Source organism: Colletotrichum paranaense (genome assembly GCF_030867605.1).
Source record: "Colletotrichum paranaense strain IMI 384185 chromosome Unknown Scaffold_1.1, whole genome shotgun sequence".
NCBI lineage: Eukaryota > Fungi > Ascomycota > Sordariomycetes > Glomerellales > Glomerellaceae > Colletotrichum > Colletotrichum paranaense.
Genome location: NW_026848959.1, coordinates 19041 through 39046, shown reverse-complemented (window position 1 = coordinate 39046; position 20006 = coordinate 19041). Strand labels below are relative to the sequence as shown.

At 52.6% G+C, this 20006-nt stretch overlaps 5 protein-coding genes across 5 annotated transcripts; 3 read left to right on the top strand and 2 right to left on the bottom strand.

The window, feature by feature from the left end:
- Positions 1-13: 13 nt before the first annotated feature.
- On the top strand, positions 14-7465 carry CPAR01_00006 (CCR4-Not complex component; the record flags this gene model as incomplete). The annotated part of the gene is made up of 6 exons (XM_060484299.1): positions 14-32; positions 378-583; positions 651-953; positions 1046-1367; positions 1427-7362; positions 7427-7465. 6 exons carry the CDS (start codon positions 14-16, stop codon positions 7463-7465), a joined length of 6825 nt encoding a protein of 2274 aa, XP_060355156.1.
- Positions 7466-8595: 1130 nt separating this feature from the next.
- Positions 8596-13042, bottom strand: CPAR01_00005 (uncharacterized protein; the record flags this gene model as incomplete). The annotated part of the gene is made up of 8 exons (XM_060484298.1): positions 8596-8943; positions 9004-9365; positions 9430-10587; positions 11094-11202; positions 11392-11465; positions 11812-12716; positions 12792-12976; positions 13040-13042. 8 exons carry the CDS (start codon positions 13040-13042, stop codon positions 8596-8598), a joined length of 3144 nt encoding a protein of 1047 aa, XP_060355155.1.
- Positions 13043-14449: 1407 nt separating this feature from the next.
- On the top strand, positions 14450-16147 carry CPAR01_00004 (uncharacterized protein; the record flags this gene model as incomplete). Its single annotated transcript, XM_060484297.1, has 2 exons — positions 14450-14565; positions 14629-16147. 2 exons carry the CDS (start codon positions 14450-14452, stop codon positions 16145-16147), a joined length of 1635 nt encoding a protein of 544 aa, XP_060355154.1.
- A 622-nt stretch (positions 16148-16769) lies between these two features.
- CPAR01_00003 (methyltransferase OMS1) lies at positions 16770-18056 on the top strand (the record flags this gene model as incomplete). The annotated part of the gene is made up of 3 exons (XM_060484296.1): positions 16770-16888; positions 16939-17837; positions 17896-18056. The coding sequence occupies 3 exons, from the start codon at positions 16770-16772 to the stop codon at positions 18054-18056; spliced, it is 1179 nt and encodes a 392-aa protein (XP_060355153.1).
- A 498-nt stretch (positions 18057-18554) lies between these two features.
- Positions 18555-19533, bottom strand: CPAR01_00002 (mucin; the record flags this gene model as incomplete). Its single annotated transcript, XM_060484295.1, has 2 exons — positions 18555-19308; positions 19364-19533. The coding sequence occupies 2 exons, from the start codon at positions 19531-19533 to the stop codon at positions 18555-18557; spliced, it is 924 nt and encodes a 307-aa protein (XP_060355152.1).
- Between the last annotated feature and the right edge of the window lie 473 nt (positions 19534-20006).

Here is a 20006-nt window from a genome sequence, read left to right as displayed (position 1 = left end):
TATGCCTTCGCCCATGAGGTCAGGTACCTTAGGTAAGGCACATTTTCCCTTAGGTGCCGTCCATTCTCCGCCTTGTGCATGTCCAAGCCAATCCCCTACCGGCAACCATAGGTAGCCTCCACGTCCTCACGTACCTTTCAAACCAGCCAGGCTCTAATTTCTTCTCTTTTTGCGAAGCTGTCAAGCACCGTACGACAGACGTTCCCGATCGATCAACGTCGCATATTCTACGAACTCTCCCTCTCTCCATTCCCCTCCCATCCTCCTCCTCAACCTCCGACAATAGCGAGCTAGTTCCAGAAGCCGTTCATCGATCCCCGCCCGAACATCGGTGGGCATCTTGATTGCGGTCTCGGTCGACCTGGCTCAAGTGCCAGGTCCCCTCCCCTCCTTTGCTCGATACCTCCATCGCATCAGCAACGATTCGGACACGGCCTACGCATCCTCGCCTCCACCCATTCATCTTCCTCGTCGCACTCGCGCATCAGCTGCGGCATTTGTTGCCCGCCTCGTCACGCCGACGGCCACATTCACAGTTCTGGAAGTGCTCGTCGTTGATGTGGGCGTAGTCGATCGCGAGATAGTTAGTTTGGTGGCTCGATAACGGAAGCCTCCAGCGAGGAAGTTGGTCTAGTCTGGTCTTGCTGTAGGACGGACTCCTCCTTCCAAACTTCTTCCGCCCCGATACGCAATACTCTCCCATGGTCCCACAACCAAGGTCGGGATCATTCTCTCCACATCCTTCACAGACACTGCACACTGGAGTTTGGCACTCAACCTATCCATCACAATCCGCTGGGTTGACTGCAGGCGCAAGTCCAAGTACGAGTAGTCCGACAGGGCCAAGTTCCCTGGTCAAAATTGCTGTCGCCCAAGTATATCTCCTTCTCGGTGCTATCAAGGAAGACAAGGACCGCGCCAAGTGGGAGACACAAGCAGAACAACTACAAAAGGTAGCCTTCCCACCCACGTCGAGCTTGCAACCAAATTATCTCAAATTCGGTCTAACGCTAGATCATTGCTGATACGTAAACATCTTCCTTAGCTCATCAATGAACACGGAATGGAGGTCTTTGCGAAGTATTTTACGCGCCTTGTCGCTGCCCATGCTGGCCATATCTTCCACGGACATACACGGCCGGGAACCAATGGCAATTTTCACCTTCTCATGAGCGAGATGAAGAAGATTTCCCACGACGCCAATCAAGCCAACAAGATTGCTGAGTCTATCGAAACCGGCACAGAAGACTTGTTCCGTGACTTTGACATGTCAACTTTCATGGAAGCATTCAAGTTGGATGCTCTCGAAAAGACGATATTGGCGCTAGCCTTCAAGACAGGATCAAGGTCCGACCTCAAGACCAAGGGTTGGTTGTCCTATTGTCGTGGGAAACAAATGCTCCTAATGCTGACTACTCAAATCCAGCCGATGCCATCTTATCCACGAATTTCCCGACCTTCGTGAACATTCTTGCCCGGCGCGAACTAGAGGAGCACGCAGATTTGACCGATTCCTTCATCGCTGTACTCGTCGATCGCTTCATTCAGTATCAGCCACCAAACTTCAACGCCGCGTCCAAGTCCGAACTAGCCTACAAGGTCCAGGCAAGGTGGCACGGGGACCAGGCTCCGCCGCCCTCTGAAGTGCTTGCCGCGCTTGATTTGGTTAGAGTGCTGGCCGACAAACCTCCAAATGCTCTGGCAACATACATCCAAAGAACGGGCGGCGACTTTACTAGAGATGAGGAGAGTTGCGTCTCATACCTGCAAAGTCGGCCTCAGAATGTTCAGCTCAGTGAAGAGCAGGTGTCAATCGCCCTGACTTACAGCACTATCAGCCAGACACCCCGTTATGACCCGTCGATTCTTGCGGCAGCCCTCCGTCGAGTTCTTCCTTCGTCATTTAGGTGGCAAGACGTGGTTTCATACTTCGATCAGCGATCCGCTCGAATCTCCTCCCGGCAATTTCTCCGTCTATACAATGCGTTGCTCCCGATCGCTGAAGATGATCAAACATTTGATATCCAGAAGCTATGGGGTGGAAACTGGGAACATCCAGAAACCCAACTGTCTTTCATATGCGCGTTCGCCTCACTTCAGCCGGATCAGCTTGACGCCAGTACAATCCCGGGTTTGATTCCAACGCTGACACTGGAAACCTACGTGCAATCTGCCCCAGAGGTTCAGCAACGCGCGGCGTTCGCGGCCAAGCACGCGTTGGTGTCTGTTGAGGCACTGTCGGCCGTGTTTCATGTTGCCCTTCACTCAGTCCACGCGTCGCAAAGCGTCGAAGCCAAGCGCCTGTTCCAGGAAGTCGTGGTACCTAACCTAGACATCTTCGTCGTTTCCGCGTTTGGAGTGCCGAAACCATGGCCAACGATGGCAGTCGATACGCTGAACTCTCTTTTCGAAAGCTTCCTCTACAAACGATCAACGGAATATGATTTTGTTCTCGACAGCCTGTGGAAGAAGGACAAGGAGTGGGTGATTCAGCGGCTGATTGAGGCACACGCCATTAAACCAACCGATCTTCCCTTGATTTTTGAGCATGCCTTGAAACACAAGTGGCTCGATGAGCTTGTATACCTATCAAACGGGTTTGGACTCGATCTCGCAGCGCTTGCTCATGCCGAGGGTTATCTTGACTTGGTTAATTGGGCGCGACTCAACTCCGAGAGAAGCAACGAGATTGCGCGGTCTTTGCTCCAGTTTTTGCTGATCAAGGCAAACTTGGAATTGCAATTCCAGCGCCCCCCTGATGGCCAAGCTGCCGTAAAATCTAGTACCACTCTCCAAGTGAGGACAGTGGCTGCTTTTCTGCAAATTCTGGAGGACTTTCTCCCCAAGACTCCCTTGCAGGATCTCATCATGGTGCAGCGATCTTGCATCACGGTCTACCCTAGATTGATCAACTATGGCGAAGGCTTCGACGATATCATTGACGCCAACGGCAAAGATGGGAACGCTTTGCCTACCGGGGCCAACAGTAAGATGGAAGAACATTACAAGAAGATGTACGGGGACGAAATTCAAGTCCGCAACATCGTCGAGGTCCTGGATCGGTACAAACATTCTCGCGATCCTCTAGATCAAGACGTGTTCGCATGCATGATCCACGGCCTGTTCGATGAATACGCTCATTATGTCGATTATCCCTTAGAGGCACTCGCAACAACCGCAGTGCTTTTCGGTGGCATCATCTCCCACAAGCTTATCTCGGATCTCCCGCTCAAGATTGGTCTTGGCATGATTCTTGAGGCTGTCAGAGATTATTCCCCAGAGGATTCGATGTACAAATTTGGACTGCAGGCCCTGATGCAACTGTTTTCTCGCTTCCGGGAATGGCCCGGCTTCTGTCGACAATTGCTGCAGATACCCGGCCTACAAGGTACCGAGGCCTGGAAGAAGGCTGAAGACGTGGTTCGAGACCACGAGGATGAGCTTGCACGATCGCGCAACGGCGTTATGCCTTCAGCTCATGTCAATAGCGAGTCTCTTTCGAACGGTAACGTACCCGAAGGCAGACCGACGGATCGTCAACCGCAGCCCTTCCAGTCTATCAACGCATCTGACCGTTCGCCTGGAGTCGATTGCGAGGAGCCATCAAGCGATACACAAGGCAAGATTCAGTTCGTACTGAACAATCTTACCGAGACCACCCTTCAAACCATGTGTCAAGAGTTGCGGGAAATTCTGGAACATCGTTATCAGCAATGGTTTGCAAGCCATCTGGTCGAGGAGCGAGCCAAGATGCAGCCTAATTATCACCAAGTCTACCTTGAACTGGTCAAGCTGTTCGAAGACAAGATTCTGTGGGGAGAGGTTTTGAGAGAGACGTACGTGAGCGTGGCTCGTATGCTCAACTCGGAGGCCACCATGCAGAACTCGACCGAACGGTCACACCTCAAGAATCTTGGAGGCTGGCTTGGTCTTCTCACTCTGGCTCGCGATAAGCCGATTAAGCACAAGAACATTGCCTTCAAACAGCTCTTGATCGAGGCTCACGACACGAAAAGGCTCATCGTGGTCATTCCCTTCGTTTGCAAAGTCATTCTCCAGGGAGTCAACTCAACCGTATTTCGGCCACCGAACCCATGGTTGATGGATATCATTCACTTGCTCATCGAGTTATATCACCATGCTGAGCTGAAGCTCAATCTCAAGTTCGAGATTGAAGTGTTGTGCAAGGGTCTTAACCTTGACCACAAAAGTATCGAGCCTTCCGGCGAGATTCTCAACCGTGCCGCTGTCGAAGATGCACAAGAGCTGGTTTCCCAAGACACTTTGGAGACGTTTGAAAATCTTTCCCTGAACGGGATTTCCACGGGTGTCACAGCTGGCCTCTCTCCTCAGGTCATTGCTGCATCAATCCCAGATCTTGGCCCGCTCATTCACATTCCGCCTACGAACGAAATGGTGGTAACGGCTACCCGACTGCACGAGATTGTTCGGACTGCTCTTACGCAGGCTTTGCAAGACATCATACAGCCTGTGGTAGATCGATCCGTCACGATTGCTGCCATTTCCACCCAGCAAATGATTCACAAAGATTTTGCGACTGAGCCTGATGAGAACAGGGTCAGGACATCAGCCATCAGCATGGTGAAGGCGACTGCCGGAAGTTTGGCGCTGGTGACCTCTAAGGAGCCGTTGAGAGCCAACTTCACAAATTATATGAGGAACTCATCTAATGACCTACCGCAAGGGTTACCGGAAGGCACTATCATCATGTGTGTGAACTCAAATCTTGATCTGGCGTGCAACATCATCGAGAAGCAAGCTGAGGAGAGAGCTGTGCCGGAGATTGAGGAGATGATTGAGCCTGAACTGGAAGCACGCCGTCGTCATCGCCTTCAGCGCCCTAGTGAGCCATATGTGGATGCCTCTCTCAGTCGATGGGCGTGGACTATTCCCAACCCGTTCAAGTTGTCGCCAAGCATGGGCGGCCTCAACCCTGAACAGATGGCCATATACGAGGACTTCGCCCGCCAGCCTCGGACCACCACTTCCAATGCTCCATCTCACGTACCCTCCGCTTCTGATGCGACTAGATCGCTTGCCAACGAAGTTCTCCAAGACCAGTTCTCCACAGTACCCAGCCTGGGAGCTACGGCAGATGCACCAGCCGTTCAACACCTCGGCTCTCAGGTTCAGCAGTACGCCCCCGTTCACAATGGAGCAATGCCTACCGCGAGGCCCCAAGCATTCCAAATGGACGGCCGCGCTTTGATTGAACGCGTCCAGAAGCTTCTCATGGAACTGCAGCGCGTGGCGACCGAAGCGCGCGAGGAACACTTCGCCGACCTCCCGAGGCCACATCCCGTCCTAGATGTGGTTGACGCATTGGTTCAGCATATGATCAAGGCATCGCAGACTTCAGACGAGTTTGCTGTTTTTGCTGCTGATCAAATTATCCAGCTCATTTTCAGCCCGATTGATGACAACTTAGCCTTGGAAAGCCTGGTCCATGTTCTGGAGACGTTGCGGAAGATTTCTGGCCCAACGCTGAACAACCGCGTCACTGCCCACTTCCGCCAACAGTCTGGAGCCACCTTCCTCCAAATGCCACTTCTCGCTGCACTGCTGCGCACCGACCTCCTCGACTGGAGAAACATTGATTTATCCATGTCCAAAGCGCTGCAGCAAAGGAAAGAAGGCTCGCTAGACTTCTTGGACCAGATGGTTGATCTGACTCTCCTCGGCAGCCGGCCAATGGCGCTTTATGGCGACTTTGTTCGGACACTCGAGGCTGCCTGGTCCTGGATACAGGACGAGCCAGATTCCGCTATCGGACAGCGCTTGAAGGCGAAGCTCTCTGGTCAAACACTGCCTCAAACTGCGCAACAGGAGAGCGAAGGCGCACTCCAGCAGGACCAAATGGAATATGTTTTTGACGAATGGATCCATCTTTGCAATAACCCTGACGGATCGGAGACCTCGTCCATCATGTTCGTGCAGCAGATGCAAATCAGAGGTGTTGTCAAGAGCAAGGACGACCTTTTTGTTTTCCTCAGAATCGCAACAGACATGTCGGTGGACAGGTTTGAGCACTTCGTCCATTCGACGGGAACCCTGACGGATGCCTTCCTCGCTGTGGATGCCCTCGCAAAGATGATTAACATTTTTATCAGACTTCATGGTGAAGCACAGCCTACTCCGACGCCAAGCCGAGCGGTCTACTTGGATTCTGTCTTGGCCTTTATCACTCTCGTGCTTAACCATCACCATGTGAAGCGCGCGGATCACTTCAACCAGAGAGTGTTCCATCGTCTGTTGTCGGTTCTCCTTTACGAAATCAGCTCTACTGCAGAGCAGCTCCCCGAGTCAGAGAGATCGGAGCTGTTCCTGAAGTTCGCTGCCAGACTCGCAGACCTCGGACCGAAATATCTTCCTGGCTTCGTTTTCGGCTGGCTCTCCCTCCTCCAGCATCGGGCTTTCTTGCCTGCAGTAATGAAGGATCGCTCCGGGTGGGTGGCGTTTACCAGACTCCTGCAATTGCTCCTGGAACATATTGGCGAACAAGTCAAAGCGATCGAGCCCTCCAATGTAGCGCGCGAGATTTATCGAGCCACCCTCAAGCTACTCGTTATTCTACAGCACGACTACTCGGACTACCTCGCGGCACACTCACATCAACTCATAGCTAGTGTCCCTCCTCACTGCAAGCAGCTTCTCAACGCCATATTGACAGCGAACCCAGCAGCCCATCCTAAGATGCCGGATCCTTCGTTTCCCGGTCTGCAAGCTGATAGAGTAGATGGTGCCAGGGACTCCCCTGAATGTCTAGACAACTCTACGTCTATTCTGCGCGACTTAGGCTTGCTCGATGTCCTTAACCACGCGCTGCAGAACGGCCCGTCCGAGGATACATTAGCACACATCACGCGAGCCATTGTCGAAAGCCAGCGACCTGATACCGGTTTTGGGCATGTGCCCATCAATGCCAATTTGCGAGTGGTCGAGGCGGTCACTCTTCATGTCGGCAACTATGCTGTCCAGCAGTCAACTCAGAAGGGTACGGATGTCTTCAATCCAGCCTCATCAGATGTGGCCACAATGTCCATCTTGCTTCACGAGCTGCCTCCTGAGGCCCGCTACTACCTCATCACCAGCATTGCAAACCAATTGCGGTTCCCCAATGCCCATACCAACTACTTCAGCCGTATCTTACTGGAGATCTTCGGCCAGGACATGAATGACCCTGAGGAGACGGAGATCAGGCAGCAAATCACTCGCGTGCTTTGGGAACGCCTGATCGGCTACTGGCCCCAACCCTGGGGTCTCATGGTGACAGTTGTTGAGTTGCTCAAGAACGAGAAGTACATGTTTTTTGATCTCCCATTCGTCAAGTCAAACCCAGAGGTAAGCGAAGCAGCTTGAGCCGACTCCGTCGACATTCACCCGTGACTAATGTCGCGCCAAATAGGTCATTGAACGCTTCCATGCCATTTTACAGCGCGCATAAGAATCTGTGGAGAGATTTGGCCCCAATCTGACAATCATGTCTATTCACAAGACAAGGCGATGGCAAGGTGTGTTCCTCGGATCAATCGCGGCACAAGACGGGCGGGAAAACAGGCGGATTGGGGGTTCACAAAAAGGAGATATGGGCGGTGATTCCTTCCACAGGGCGTTCTAAATGGAAATCACGGGAAAGAACCTGTAGTATTTATGCTAATGTACGATAATGAGAATTCTGGTGGTATGTTGGACATTCCGACCTAGAAGCGTTTGGCCGTCATTCCCTATTCGTCCAAGCGGCGTCATGGCGACATGAAAGAGATAAACACATTTAGTCCTCTAAGGCAACGGAGGCTTGGGGTCTCGAAACGAATTCAGGTACAGGTAATTGTGTGTGGCAGCCATGGTGTCCAAGGATCGAGTCAAAGTAGACCAAATAGACAATACCTTAGAGAGAGACCTTGACAAATAGTCGTGGTACTCTGTATCCTCAGCCTAGCCTCCGACCCCCTCCCCCGCTTGGTCTTCTCGCTCTGCACGACTTCCATTCCTCCACTCAAATGGTCTTGCATACGCGCGAGAGTAGACATCCATTTTCACAGCGACCTACGACCAACAATCAAGGCAGAAAATTCTCTAAGCTACATCCTAATGATGATGTTGCCGGATACAACAGAGGCTGACCACAGGAAGACACAATCATGCTTGTCTTCGAGCGAACAAGACGGTACCGATTCGTTCCCCTCCAAAGGTCTTTTTCTCAATACTTCGCACGGTTACTAATTCGAGATGCCTGTTATATATATATATATATATATATTTCTGGAAGTTGTGGCACAGAGTGCTACACAAAGATGTCCACCCAGTAAGTAGTACACACACAAGAATACACGTTTCTATTGAAAGCAGGCTGGGCCTCGCGACTTCCTGTGCGGTCGTGACCTAGCTGAGTCGCCGCTGATTTGCCAGAACGGCATACAAAATCACCGAGCAGGCCTTCTTCAGGACCTCTGACGCTTTTCTTATTCATCGCACTCGCCTGGCGTGGATATCGTCATGGACCCTCTCTACCATGTGACCCAGACTCCCGCAGCCCCTTTCATCCCTGATTGAACCAGTATAAGCGATTGAGTATCACAGTTCTTCCTCGTCGACATTGGTACCCGAGGTGGCCGGCGCATTTGTCTGTGTAGGGACCCCACGGTTCATGACATCGCTCAAACCTGAGTTATTTGACTGGGCTCGGATTTGATCATCGCCGCCAGAAATACTCGGCCGATGTTTCTTCAAGGGGCTCCCAACTGTTCCCTCTATCGTAGCATCGTTGCTAGGGTCCTGGTTCACGCCCTCGGAAACATGGCCATTGCCTGCAGCGCTTGCAGCGCCAATCAACGGATTACCGAACGCGCCCGAGTTTACAGAGTTATTGGTGGCACCTGCGTTCTCGGAGCGGTCGGGCTCGGCTGAATGTGCTCTCTTAAGCTGTTTTATGAGGAGTCAGGTGCCAAGCTTACACAAGAGGATGTGGGGAGTAAAACATACTCGAATACGGTTCACACCATCAGCAAGCTCCCCTTGAGATCTAACGTCCTCGGGGGCGAGCTTGTTATTGATGTCCTTTTCATCAATATCCTGCATCTTTCCAAGAAGTTCACTCTCGTCGTCATCGTCGTCACTGTCGTCATTGAGAGCTCCCCCAATATTGCCATTGCTCTTCTTGCGGGCTTTCCGTCGTCTGGTGGCCTCTGTATCCTGGTCTCTGAAGGCAGAAAATCCAACGGTGCCAGAGGTCTTCAAGGGGCCGAGGCTTGAAAAGTCTAGCTGCCCAGACCGGCGTTTGGCAGATCCCGGCGTTGCCTGGGCTGCCTTTGAAGAAGCAATGATGCCAATCTTTTGGAGTTGCCCTGCGCATTGTTAGCCGCTTAGAACGCAACATTATTACATTTCTTGAGAAACTGGCCGACTTACTCTCCCCGCGGTAGAAGAATGTGAAAGAAGCATATGGCTTGTCGGGGCCATCGATACCCGTCACGGTCTGAGTACTAATAGTCTTCGGATCCAACGTCTTGGGCTTGGCAAAGCTTGTAGTGTGCTCCACGTCAGCATCGACGCCGCTCTTCCCATTGCCTTGCTTTCCCGACTCCGCGTCATCGTCATCGTCATGAGCATCGAACTGTGGAGAGTATTCTCCTTTTTTTATTTCGCCAGAAGCAAGCACACGGAACATCAGCACCTTGATCTGTCCAGTTGCCTCGGGGATCTCGTCATCGTCGGATAAGGAGTCAGAGTCGTCTTCGCCAAAGACAGCCTCAACAGGAGATCCGTCCTCGGCACCGTAGCGCAGAGTGTCTCTGGGGCCGTTGGGGCCTTCCTCAACTTGCATGCTTGTCGCTCCAGTCGTAGTCTTTTGTCTCCTGCGTCGCTTCTCGAACTTTTGACGGCGACGTTCCAGCTTCTCTGCCGCATCGTGACCTTGAAGGTCTAAGCCGTTAAGCCAACGCTCCAAGCCGACTTCGCGGAATAAAAATTCGCGCTCAGCAAGACCTCCGCCTTCAGAATCGGGTACCTGAACCCAACGACTGTTGACCCAGGTCTCCTCACCCGGTCGCAGAAGCGTGGCGACTTCCTCCTTGGATCTTCCGTCAAAGTATATGTAGGCGGCTATCGTCTCATTCTCAGAATTGGTCATGGGAATATAGGGGTTGACGACTCCGGAGAACTTCGAAGGACCTTGAGCGGCGGTGGGCAGGCCTCCGACGAACTGGGGCTTGGGATAAGGGTTCGTCTCGGTGGACTTCGGAGTCGAGTACGGGATCGGCAAGCCGGGTGTCAAGAGGGTAATTGAAATGGCGAACTTGGCAGGCTCGGGCTTGTTCGAATCGGGGTTGATGCTTGGCTGAGGCACGGGTATATAGGTGCTGATGCGTGACAGTCGTGACTGCTTTTGCATACCATGCTCGGGAAGAGGAGCACCGTTGGCATGTATGCTAACGGCAATCCCTTTAAAGCAGGGCATGGTTGCGAAGCGGACTAGAGCGCGTAGAAGCGCCGCAGTCCGAGCAAGGAAGGAGAATCGGCGAAGGGCACCGCGGTCGCCAGTGACAATGCGGCGATCTGAAGGTTTTCCTTGCGAACGCGGCAGTCAGGCAGCTTGGTAAAGCTGCGTGATGTTAGCTGAAGGCCGTGGTTTGGGTGAGTCGTTGGGTCGATAGTTCCGTGGGTGGTTTGCGGGATTCGGTGCGGCACACGGCGGACGAGGTGGGAATAGTGGGGGGTTGCTTCTTGCCTTGGTGGTTGTCGAGAGGGACGCAAGCAACGGTGTTTTGCAAGAGCGACTCAGTGGCTCAACGATGTCAAAAACCGCAGTGGCGGGTAGCGAGTAGACTGCAGCGTAACAAGGTGGCAGTTGATGCGACTATGGGGTCGAAGCTGAAGTAGAAATTGCTCTTCTTCACCGTCTCCGAATGGACCTGGTTGTGGTGGATCTGACGACCGGGGGCAATGAGACCTTGGGCGAGGAGGCCTAGGTACAAATGGTGCGCATATTGTCCCAACGACAGTGGAGAGACAGAGGTGCGGGATCTGGGAGAGAAAATTGTTGAAAAGTAGAAGATGATGCGGCTGAAAAATACCAGAGTATTGTTGGCTACAGCGTGATGTGGTCGAAGTTGGGACAAGGCTCAAGACAATGGCGGCGGCAGCTGGCGGTGTGGGAGGGCAAGGAAGCGACAAGATAGTGCCCTGGAGGGGAAATGTTGCTTGGCTGTCCCGTGTCCGTGCTTGGATGTTCCCGCAAGTGCAGCTTCCTACATCCGCTGGGATCAAGTGCACTGGTGCACTGTGGGGGGGCTGGCACTTCCGTCCACGAGGTAACACCATGGCAGTGGCAGGTTTTGGTATTCTAGCCCGCGACTTATTGCCTCGACTTACCTTAGCTCCGTACCAGCGCTCAGGTGCCTCCCCGTCTCCTGTTAGGTAAGCAAAGGCACAGCCATCGCCCTCTGCTGATACGGTGATACATAAGATACCTCACCTGGACCTTGTTAGATGGCGACTTGGGTGCTCGTGATGCCTAACGAACCCTCACGGTCAAGATTAGTATCTTCGTTTCGTTGCACTCCGAAGAAGTCGACGCAGGCAACTTTGTTGAAATTATTTTAATGAGTGGGTGCCGAATCCTCGGCGGGGTCTCTCAATAGTCTCTTGCTTTCTTCCATATCTCGACGTATTAACGTTACCCCGCCAGATCTCAGCAAACGGTCAGCAACAATACCACCATAAGATAGCAAGCACCCCCTCATCAACTTCGATGCGATGACCTCCGCCGTACACTACTGGAACCTCCCTCACTATAACTCGTTCCAATGCCCGAGTCCCCCCTGAAGCCCCTTCCGTCATCTTCTTCCTCGTCGTCGGCCTCACCACCGAGCGGGAGCAGGTCCTCCACACGAGGCCCCGCATGCTGCTCGTCCTTGACTTCAGGCTCATACCGTAACGGAGCCTGGTTCCCATAGGTCGGGAACGTCCTCGGGGCATCCGACAGCTCATCGATGCCACTTCCTTCCTCTCGCTTGGCTTGCCCCATCGACTTATTGTACGACTTTTCCACGATTCCTCCATTGCCGATGCCAGAGCCCTGTGACGATCCTGAAAGCCCAGACCATGCCAGCCATGCCACCGCCATGAATATGATCTCGGATGCCCAGAATACCAGGACGGCAGCGGTCAGAGTCATCACGCGGTAGTTGTACATCAGCCAACGCAATCCCCGCAGTTGAGCAGTCAGCGTAATCGAGGCAGAGTATGTCTCGATATCCTGGCCGCCCTGAAGTTCAAGGTACGCTGAAGCGGGTAAGGAGGAGCCTCTGGCCAACTCCACGCGCTCGGCCATCGGTACGGTCAGTACGCAAGTTTCCGAATCGGAGAACAAAACGTGGTAGGCTAGGAAGAGGATTCGCGACGCTGTCGATACCATTGGATCTTGATATGGCACCAAAGCGGGCCGCCTTGAAGACAAAAGGACTGTCTTTCCGTCGAAATGAGCATAGGGTTCAGGAGCGATATGAGGCTGTATTTTGTTGCTTCCCGTCGACAAGGCTCCAACATCCAGCAGGTGGATAGCAATCATGAAGTTGCCTCGTTGTGTGTTGGCAGGCGAACGGGGCATAGACAACGTGACGGACACATCGTACTCCTGCTGCGATCTCAGAGCAGACGTCGGGATGGTTGCTGTTCCAAAGGGATTTGCACCTGATCTAGAGGTGAGGTTAGACAGTGACTTTTTGGTTGAGTCAAACGGAAAGCAGGCGGGAAGCGCGAGGAGGACTCACCCGTACTGGAGGTGGACTGGGGTCGTCACTACTTGCTCAGGTAGGTAGTCGCGGAAAAAAAGGATAGAGGCGATGGCAGCAAAGGGCAGCAGAAATAACGACGTGCCGACGAGGAGGCTCGCGTTCACAATTGTCCTCTGTGCAGTTTTGGACGTGGCCACTCGAGACGCCTTGCTCAACACCTCCTACCAGCGCCAGACTTAGAATCTTAAGGACCAGCGAATCGTTATACTGGACAGAGAGCGTACCATTATATCCGAGAACAGATGTGATTGTATGCTCTTGGAGCTCAAGGGAGTAGTCTCAATAAACAAGGTAGGCGAGGGGGGTGCTCCAGCTGGAGGTTCGGGAGCAAGTTGTGGTAAAATGATGTCGTCCGATTTACAAGCGATGTCGTCCGAAGCATACGACTAGTTGCTTCACCAAGCTATGCGTGGATAGTGTCGTCGTTGTGCAGGGGGTGAGCGGTTAGTTGTAAGGTGCTCCGTCCTTGCCGTGAGGTAAGACTAACGTAGTCAAATGGGCCGTTGAAGGCAGCACCCTGCGCTTCTAGAAAGAAGCGACGCAATTTGGGCTCTGACTTTGAACGGGCCAGAGCTCCTGGTTACGCTTGATGTTGATGTTGAGATGTGAAAGTGACGCGCAGTGGATTTGAAGCTCAAGGCTTGAGCTACTCTGAGCCAAGGGATGACGGTGGGCAAGGTGGCTGGCTCAAGCCCCGGGCGTTTAAGGTACCTTGTCCATACCAGTTGAGAAAGCTGTGGTGCTGGGCTGACACGCCGCCATTTCCATACCTAAGTATCCTTCGCCCGCGCCAGCGGGAATTTGCTAATCTTCCCGATGACTTTAGCTATTGCCTCGACGGGAAGGAGTAGCTTGGCAAAGTGCAGGATTGTTGCCCGTTCATACATATTGGAGGCTATCTACCTTCCTCAACACGACAGCTGCTTCAACCGACATGTGACATTCCGTGGGCAGCAGTTACTCATACCTAACACCTACCACTGCGAAACCAGGCGATAGTAAAACCCCCTGTTAAGTATTTGTGGCGCACGTAGTCAATTATCTACACAGTAAGCAGAGACACTTCGACTTCAACACGGTGTGCTTCAGCCAGTCAAATTACCCAAACCCTTAGGCAGGTGGACCGCTGCCCGCAAATACACGGCCAGGGATTAAACTTACCCATCATACCATAGTACGTACCGATGGGTACATCGACGTGGGGAGACCCTGAGGTCGATGTACCTGACCATACCCGTACAGTGTTTCATACGTAGGTAGCCACATATTACTGCGTACGTGGATCAGGGATGGCACTGTACTCTTGGCGGAAATATCCGTGCGTACGTTAAGAGGAAAGTATGGATAAGAACACCCCAATTCCCAACGGTCAAGCAATGCGATGTACGGATGAGATAGGTAGTGAGGTATAACAGAGGCACAAAGGTGAATGCAGTCAAGAGTGTCACAGTGAGTACCGATGAATCTGTGCTTCCAGGTGGAGTTATGTTCCATTTGTTCACTTATTTTGACGCGGCGTAGCCAATTGCAGTAATCCATCTACACTGCGTGAACTCTTTTTTCCTCAACGCCGCCGATACAAATAAACGCCCGAGTAAGCGACTCATGAAACAATAGTCCTGGCCGGCTCAGAAATGGCTTCACAACACGATCTTCAAGAACTGCTGAGGGTCATCACCTCTCGGAAGGGAGTGACGATGATGGCTGCAATGGGCCAGGTCAAAGCACTGCAAACAGTGGAGCTTCGAAGGTATGTTGATCGAGTGCGTGGTTCTGCTTTTATATCCCACCAATCTCACGTGTATGTGAGTAGCATCCAGCAGATTAGTGACGCTCCGCTCGACCTGGTAGAGCGTGGTCTAGGTGACTCAAAGTCGGCCAAGGCTTTACAGACCGCATGCAAGACCCACCTGAAGAGGGCAAATACCAAGAGATCCGGGGATCATCTTAGCTCTCCAAGTGGGAAGCGTCCCAAATATTATCACCCCAGCGACAACTCCGAAGGTCCTGCCCAAAGTGTAGAGGACATGGAGGCTGCCCTGAGTCTTTCCGTGGTTACGGACGAGAAGGAGATCGCCGAAGCGTCCATATACACCAATCGGGCGCCACTGATGTTGGCCTTTGTGTTGGAACTTCTCAGGCACACAATGCCAATGCAGCCCATGTCGAGTCGTCTAAGCTTGGCCCAGGCTGTTGTAAGCGCCAACTCAAAGTCAAAGGCCATCAGCATTGGACTGACCAAGGCCGCCAACGAAGACAGCTCGTGGGGCGAAGGACAGCCAAAGGTCAACATCATGGGCAGAGCTATAGCTGTTCTCAAGAGAGGCGACTTCGATTTGCAAGGCAGCGGTTTGGTAGCCCCGGAATCTCCAGGAAGGGCTTCAGGTGATAGTCTACAGGACAGGAAGCCGTTAGACTCCTCGAAGCAAGACCTCGGCAGCATTGCGTTCACGGAAAATCAGTGGTCTGCCAGCCGTCAGGTCACTTTCAAATCATCGACCTTTGTTGCAAGGGTGGCAAACGTCGAGGACGGCACTCAGGCATCAGGTCTCCTTAGGTCCCTCCTACTTTCCGAGCCACAACTACAAACGGCCACGCATAACGCCTGGGCCTATCGAGTGAAGAGGAGAGGGCAAGGCGACAAGCAAGACAAGGGGCTGGGAGAGGTACGCGAGGCATGTGAGGACGACGGCGAAACTGGCTGCGGCGAATTCATACAACGACTGATTAGGGAGGCCGGCATTGTTGACGTGATCGTAGTGCTGACTAGGTGGTTCGGAGGGGAGATGCTAGGCACAGATCGCTGGAGACTGATGCGGAACGTCGTCACAGAGGCACTCTCCCAGAGGCTACGATTCACACAGACCCAGGGGGCCTGTGATGATGTGGCCTTATGGGCCCTGGATCTTCAGAACATGGACAATGGACTTGGCAGCCGCAGTGCCAGCGGAACAAGTGGTAACGTCGTCGGAATTCCTACCTATCGCCCGGAATCGGCTCGGGCGTACCTACTTAAAAGTTTTGCTTCCGGCCAATCTGAAGGTGTTCCCACTGGCGACAATCCCGGCGGGAGTGCTTCTAAAGCCAAGCAAAAGAGGGTCAGCAAATCGGAGGTCGATAGCGAGAGAATGCGCAACCTTGGCCGTCTCCTCGGAGCTCTCAGGCTGCTGTTCGATAGCTGGAGCAGCCTTGGACCTCGTGAGATGGACCGCAAGGCATACTCATGGTATGCGTCTATCAGACCAGATGTACAGCCAGGGGTGGCAGGATGGGGCGCCAAAGGTTGGCTGAAGCTAGATTCGATACTTCGGCTACGTCGAGATGACCCATAGTACGGGGAAATAGATTATCAACCTGGCAGTATGCCCAAGCCTTTGGCAAACCAAAGCGCTCACGTTCGCTTTCAATATCTGCAGGCCGAGATTGGGTAGAACACAAACCCGTTGTCCAGGACATAACAATGCCGTATATTATCTACACGTAATACGGAAACCGATATCTGAACCGCATCCGCGTCTCCGCCGAAACTCCGTTGGTAAGGCACTCACTGCTTGGCGGAAGTGCCGTGGTCCCAGGGAATTGAAATTGAAGACATGGTGGGACCGGGGCGGGATGCTCCCTGTTCTAGCCTGGTCCCACATAATGACCGTAAGCCAGGTACCTTGATTTGTGCACCTAGCTTCCTTAGATAAGGTGATTCACCTCTGATAAGGATATCTTATCAAGAATACTGGAGCTGATGCTTTACTCACGGGTCATTAAACACCATGGCTGTGCGCACACACACATCACACCTCGCTAGGCAAGGTCAGTATTCTTGCATACCACTTCTGTAAAGACGCAGACGTGGCAAGGTGATACCATGGGTAGCTGCGCCATCATCCAATCCCCCCGCAACTACTTCTAAAAACACCAAAATATACTTTGTGTCGGCTCTGGTAGCGGTTGCGAACCATGCTACACTTTGCAACCGGCACGAGCGCCCCTCGCCGGGCTGCCTGTAGCTTTCTAACAATATCTCGACGGCTGGCCTCAACTCGATCCGCGGGCCAAGGTGCAAGAGCTCCACGGCCGTTAGTCCAACCAATCCTCTTCCCAACATAAAGTGCTAACCATACTGCAGCTACGCTACTCGTCGTGCTAACCAACTTAAACCCACTCCCACCACTTCGAATACTCTCGAAACAGCCGATGCCATCTTCAAGGCCAGAAAGATACCTTTGCTTGCCTCCGGGGTAGTAGCTTTGGGTCTAGGAATCTATATCAGCCTTTTGGCATCCTCGTTCTATTCCTCGACCTGCCACGAGAACCCAGAACCAGCGCCAGATGCAGTTCCGACAGGGCGACCCCACGCCTTCACCAAGGATTCTGCTAAAAGATTTGACCAAAGTCTCGAGGGCTCGGAATGGCTAATGGGTATCACTTCTCTGCGGAAAAGGCTTGCTGCAGAGGCTTCTGGACATGTGCTCGAAGTCGCCATGGGCACCGGCCGTAACCTTCCCTTCTACGACTGGAGTCAAATTATCAGCTCTCGGAACTCAGCAACTCAGGCACTTGCAGCACCAAAAGCCAATGCACGACCATCCAAGTTCGAAGCATCACCGATGATCTCCTATACGGGAATCGACATTTCTGATGAAATGCTCGGCGTTGCTGTCGAAAAGCTAGCAGAAACTGTGCCAGAGCTGGCTGATGTCGACCCAATAATTGAGAAGGAAACTGTGCCGTCTCCGGCCCAGTGGAATGATATTTCCTACCTTGCAGGAAGACTACGAATACTCCGATCAGACATTCACGAACATATTCCCTCGCCCCCACAGCAGCCTTGTCCGCAAGCTAAATACGACTTCATCTGTTCAACATTTTCCCTCTGCAGTGTCCGCGACCCGGAACAAATGGTTCGGGATTTGGCCAGCAAAGTAAAGCCGAACACAGGCAAGATCGTCCTAGTCGAGCATGGTAGAGGATGGTGGGGATTTGTTAATGGGCTACTTGATAAGTCTGCAGCTTCTCATTTCCAGAGTAAGATTGGTTCTTCCACGATAATCATCAGCACGAACTAACTCGCCTGCTCTTTCAGAATTCGGATGCTGGTGGAATCGAGACATTGCTGAGATTGTCGAGAACGCCGCACAGTGTACACCAGGACTTCAAGTCACAAGGGTAGATCGCCCGTACTTCACGCAGCTTGGGACGACCTTGTGGATTGAGTTGAAAGTATCGGATTCGGGCGTGTCTTAGGCAACCCCTGGTCTCCATACTCGCAGGCGAAGAGTCATGGTGCATTTATTGCAATCTGGTGATCAACGGGAAGTCGGCGTCAAAAGCTGAATTCAAGACTTGTAGAGAAAGGGGAGGTTTGTTTATTTCATTTCAATCATACCCGGTCGAGTCTAATCCCCCCGGCTTGAATTCCAATATCAAGCCTGCACAAACTTCCTCGGAACCAGCTGCTCTTACAACTACTAGTACAAGAAAGACATCCGCCCATTCCCTAATTGTACTTCCAAACGAAATCAACTTCACGCTATCGTATGCCCTGGTTCCACAATTGTTTTCGCCGTCATCCAGCAACGCCAGCTAAGTATCAAATCTCCAAAAAGAGAGCCCAGTTGATTCCAGAGTCGACAGAACAAGCCGCACCTGGCATTGTTTTGCCCATAACATAATCAATCGACACTCCGTACGCTGATACGGGACGTGGACCATACCTTCGCTACACGCAACATTTCACGGCCGTTAACAAGAGTCCAGCAAACAATCGAGCTCATCAAGTTCAATGCTTTCAGGGCTATGATCCCATTCTAGGAGGCCCCCTAGCTTGAACCAGCTGTCGCCGTCACTTTCCTTTCTGACGCTCGCCGGGACGGTTGCCTTGAAGGCTGGGCTTGTCATGAACTGATGCATATTTGCCAATCCGCTGTTAACGGCCACGCCGGTTTTCTCGTCGAACATGCCATAATCCCGAGCCGGTTCAAAGGCGTTGGCAGATTGCTCGCCATTGCCCGTCGAAGACAGTTCGCGGGCGAGCTTGCGTTTCTGCAGACCGTCTGCCGTCTGCGTAAACTCTCGTTCATCCTTTTCCAGCGGAGGAGAGGCACTGCGTTGACTTCTTGAGTACCGGAAGCTGCTTGGTAGGGACCCGACGGGAGTAGTAGGCATGGCAAAGTCGTCGTCACCATCATCAAATTCAGGAGAGGAAAGATCAACCTCGGGGGAGGGGCTTAAATCCCGCCGGCGAAGGTCGATGTCGTCACCATCTTCGGATCCAGATGCGATGCTGGAGAGAGATGGAGAGATGACTACACGCTGAGCGAAGGCCGGAGAGTCTGGGAAAGGCAGTCTTGGCCGCGTTGTGAGATAAAAATATGTCCGGCGTGGGTGTATCTTTTCGAGTTCCTTAGCCATTGGGCAAGGTACCCGACCACTCCAACAGGAACGCTTCAGGTAGGCGGAGAGGCGGGAAGAAACAATGGCGCATGGGTTTGCAGAGCTACGAACTTGTTAGTAAGTCTGTGACGACTTGAGAACGGAGCTGAGTGGCTTACTTCTTGACAATTGGAATCTGCTGCGAAAGCACAGTTGCCAGCTCTCGCACCAGATGAGGTCGGTTACAGGTGGCCTGTAATTGGGCAATAGTAGCTTCTACAATCTCGTCGTTGATTCCCTCGATCTTCATGTGAGTGGCAGATTCGGAGTCGCTGTGGGATTCCTGCATCTCGACGTTACTTTTTGTCGGAGACGGCGGTGGCGTATGATCAAAAACTACAGCGTCTCCGGTATGTTTTTGTGACGTCGGCCCCTGCACTATCCCATCTCCATGCGAGCGTTTCTGTCTCTTATTCGGCCGCGTTATTGTTGTCGATGTAATTGTTACGCGGTTTCCTCCATTTTCGGAATTGCTTCGACTTGGGGCGGCGGTGGCCGGATTGCGACTTGGATGGCTCCCTGGAACATGAATGCCCAGCGATGGGAGAGACAAAGATTTGCGGCGAGTGTTGTACGGCATTTTAACGAGGCTTGTCCAGAGATGGAATGTACGGATGGATATGAATGGTGATAAGAAATTCAGACGAGTGCATCCAGGAGACAGAGACGAGGTCACTATGGGCGATGGGAAAGAAGGTGCAGTGATAACATGCGTCCTCGTTTGTTATGGGGGATGGTGGATGGGATTTGCGTGCTGGGCAA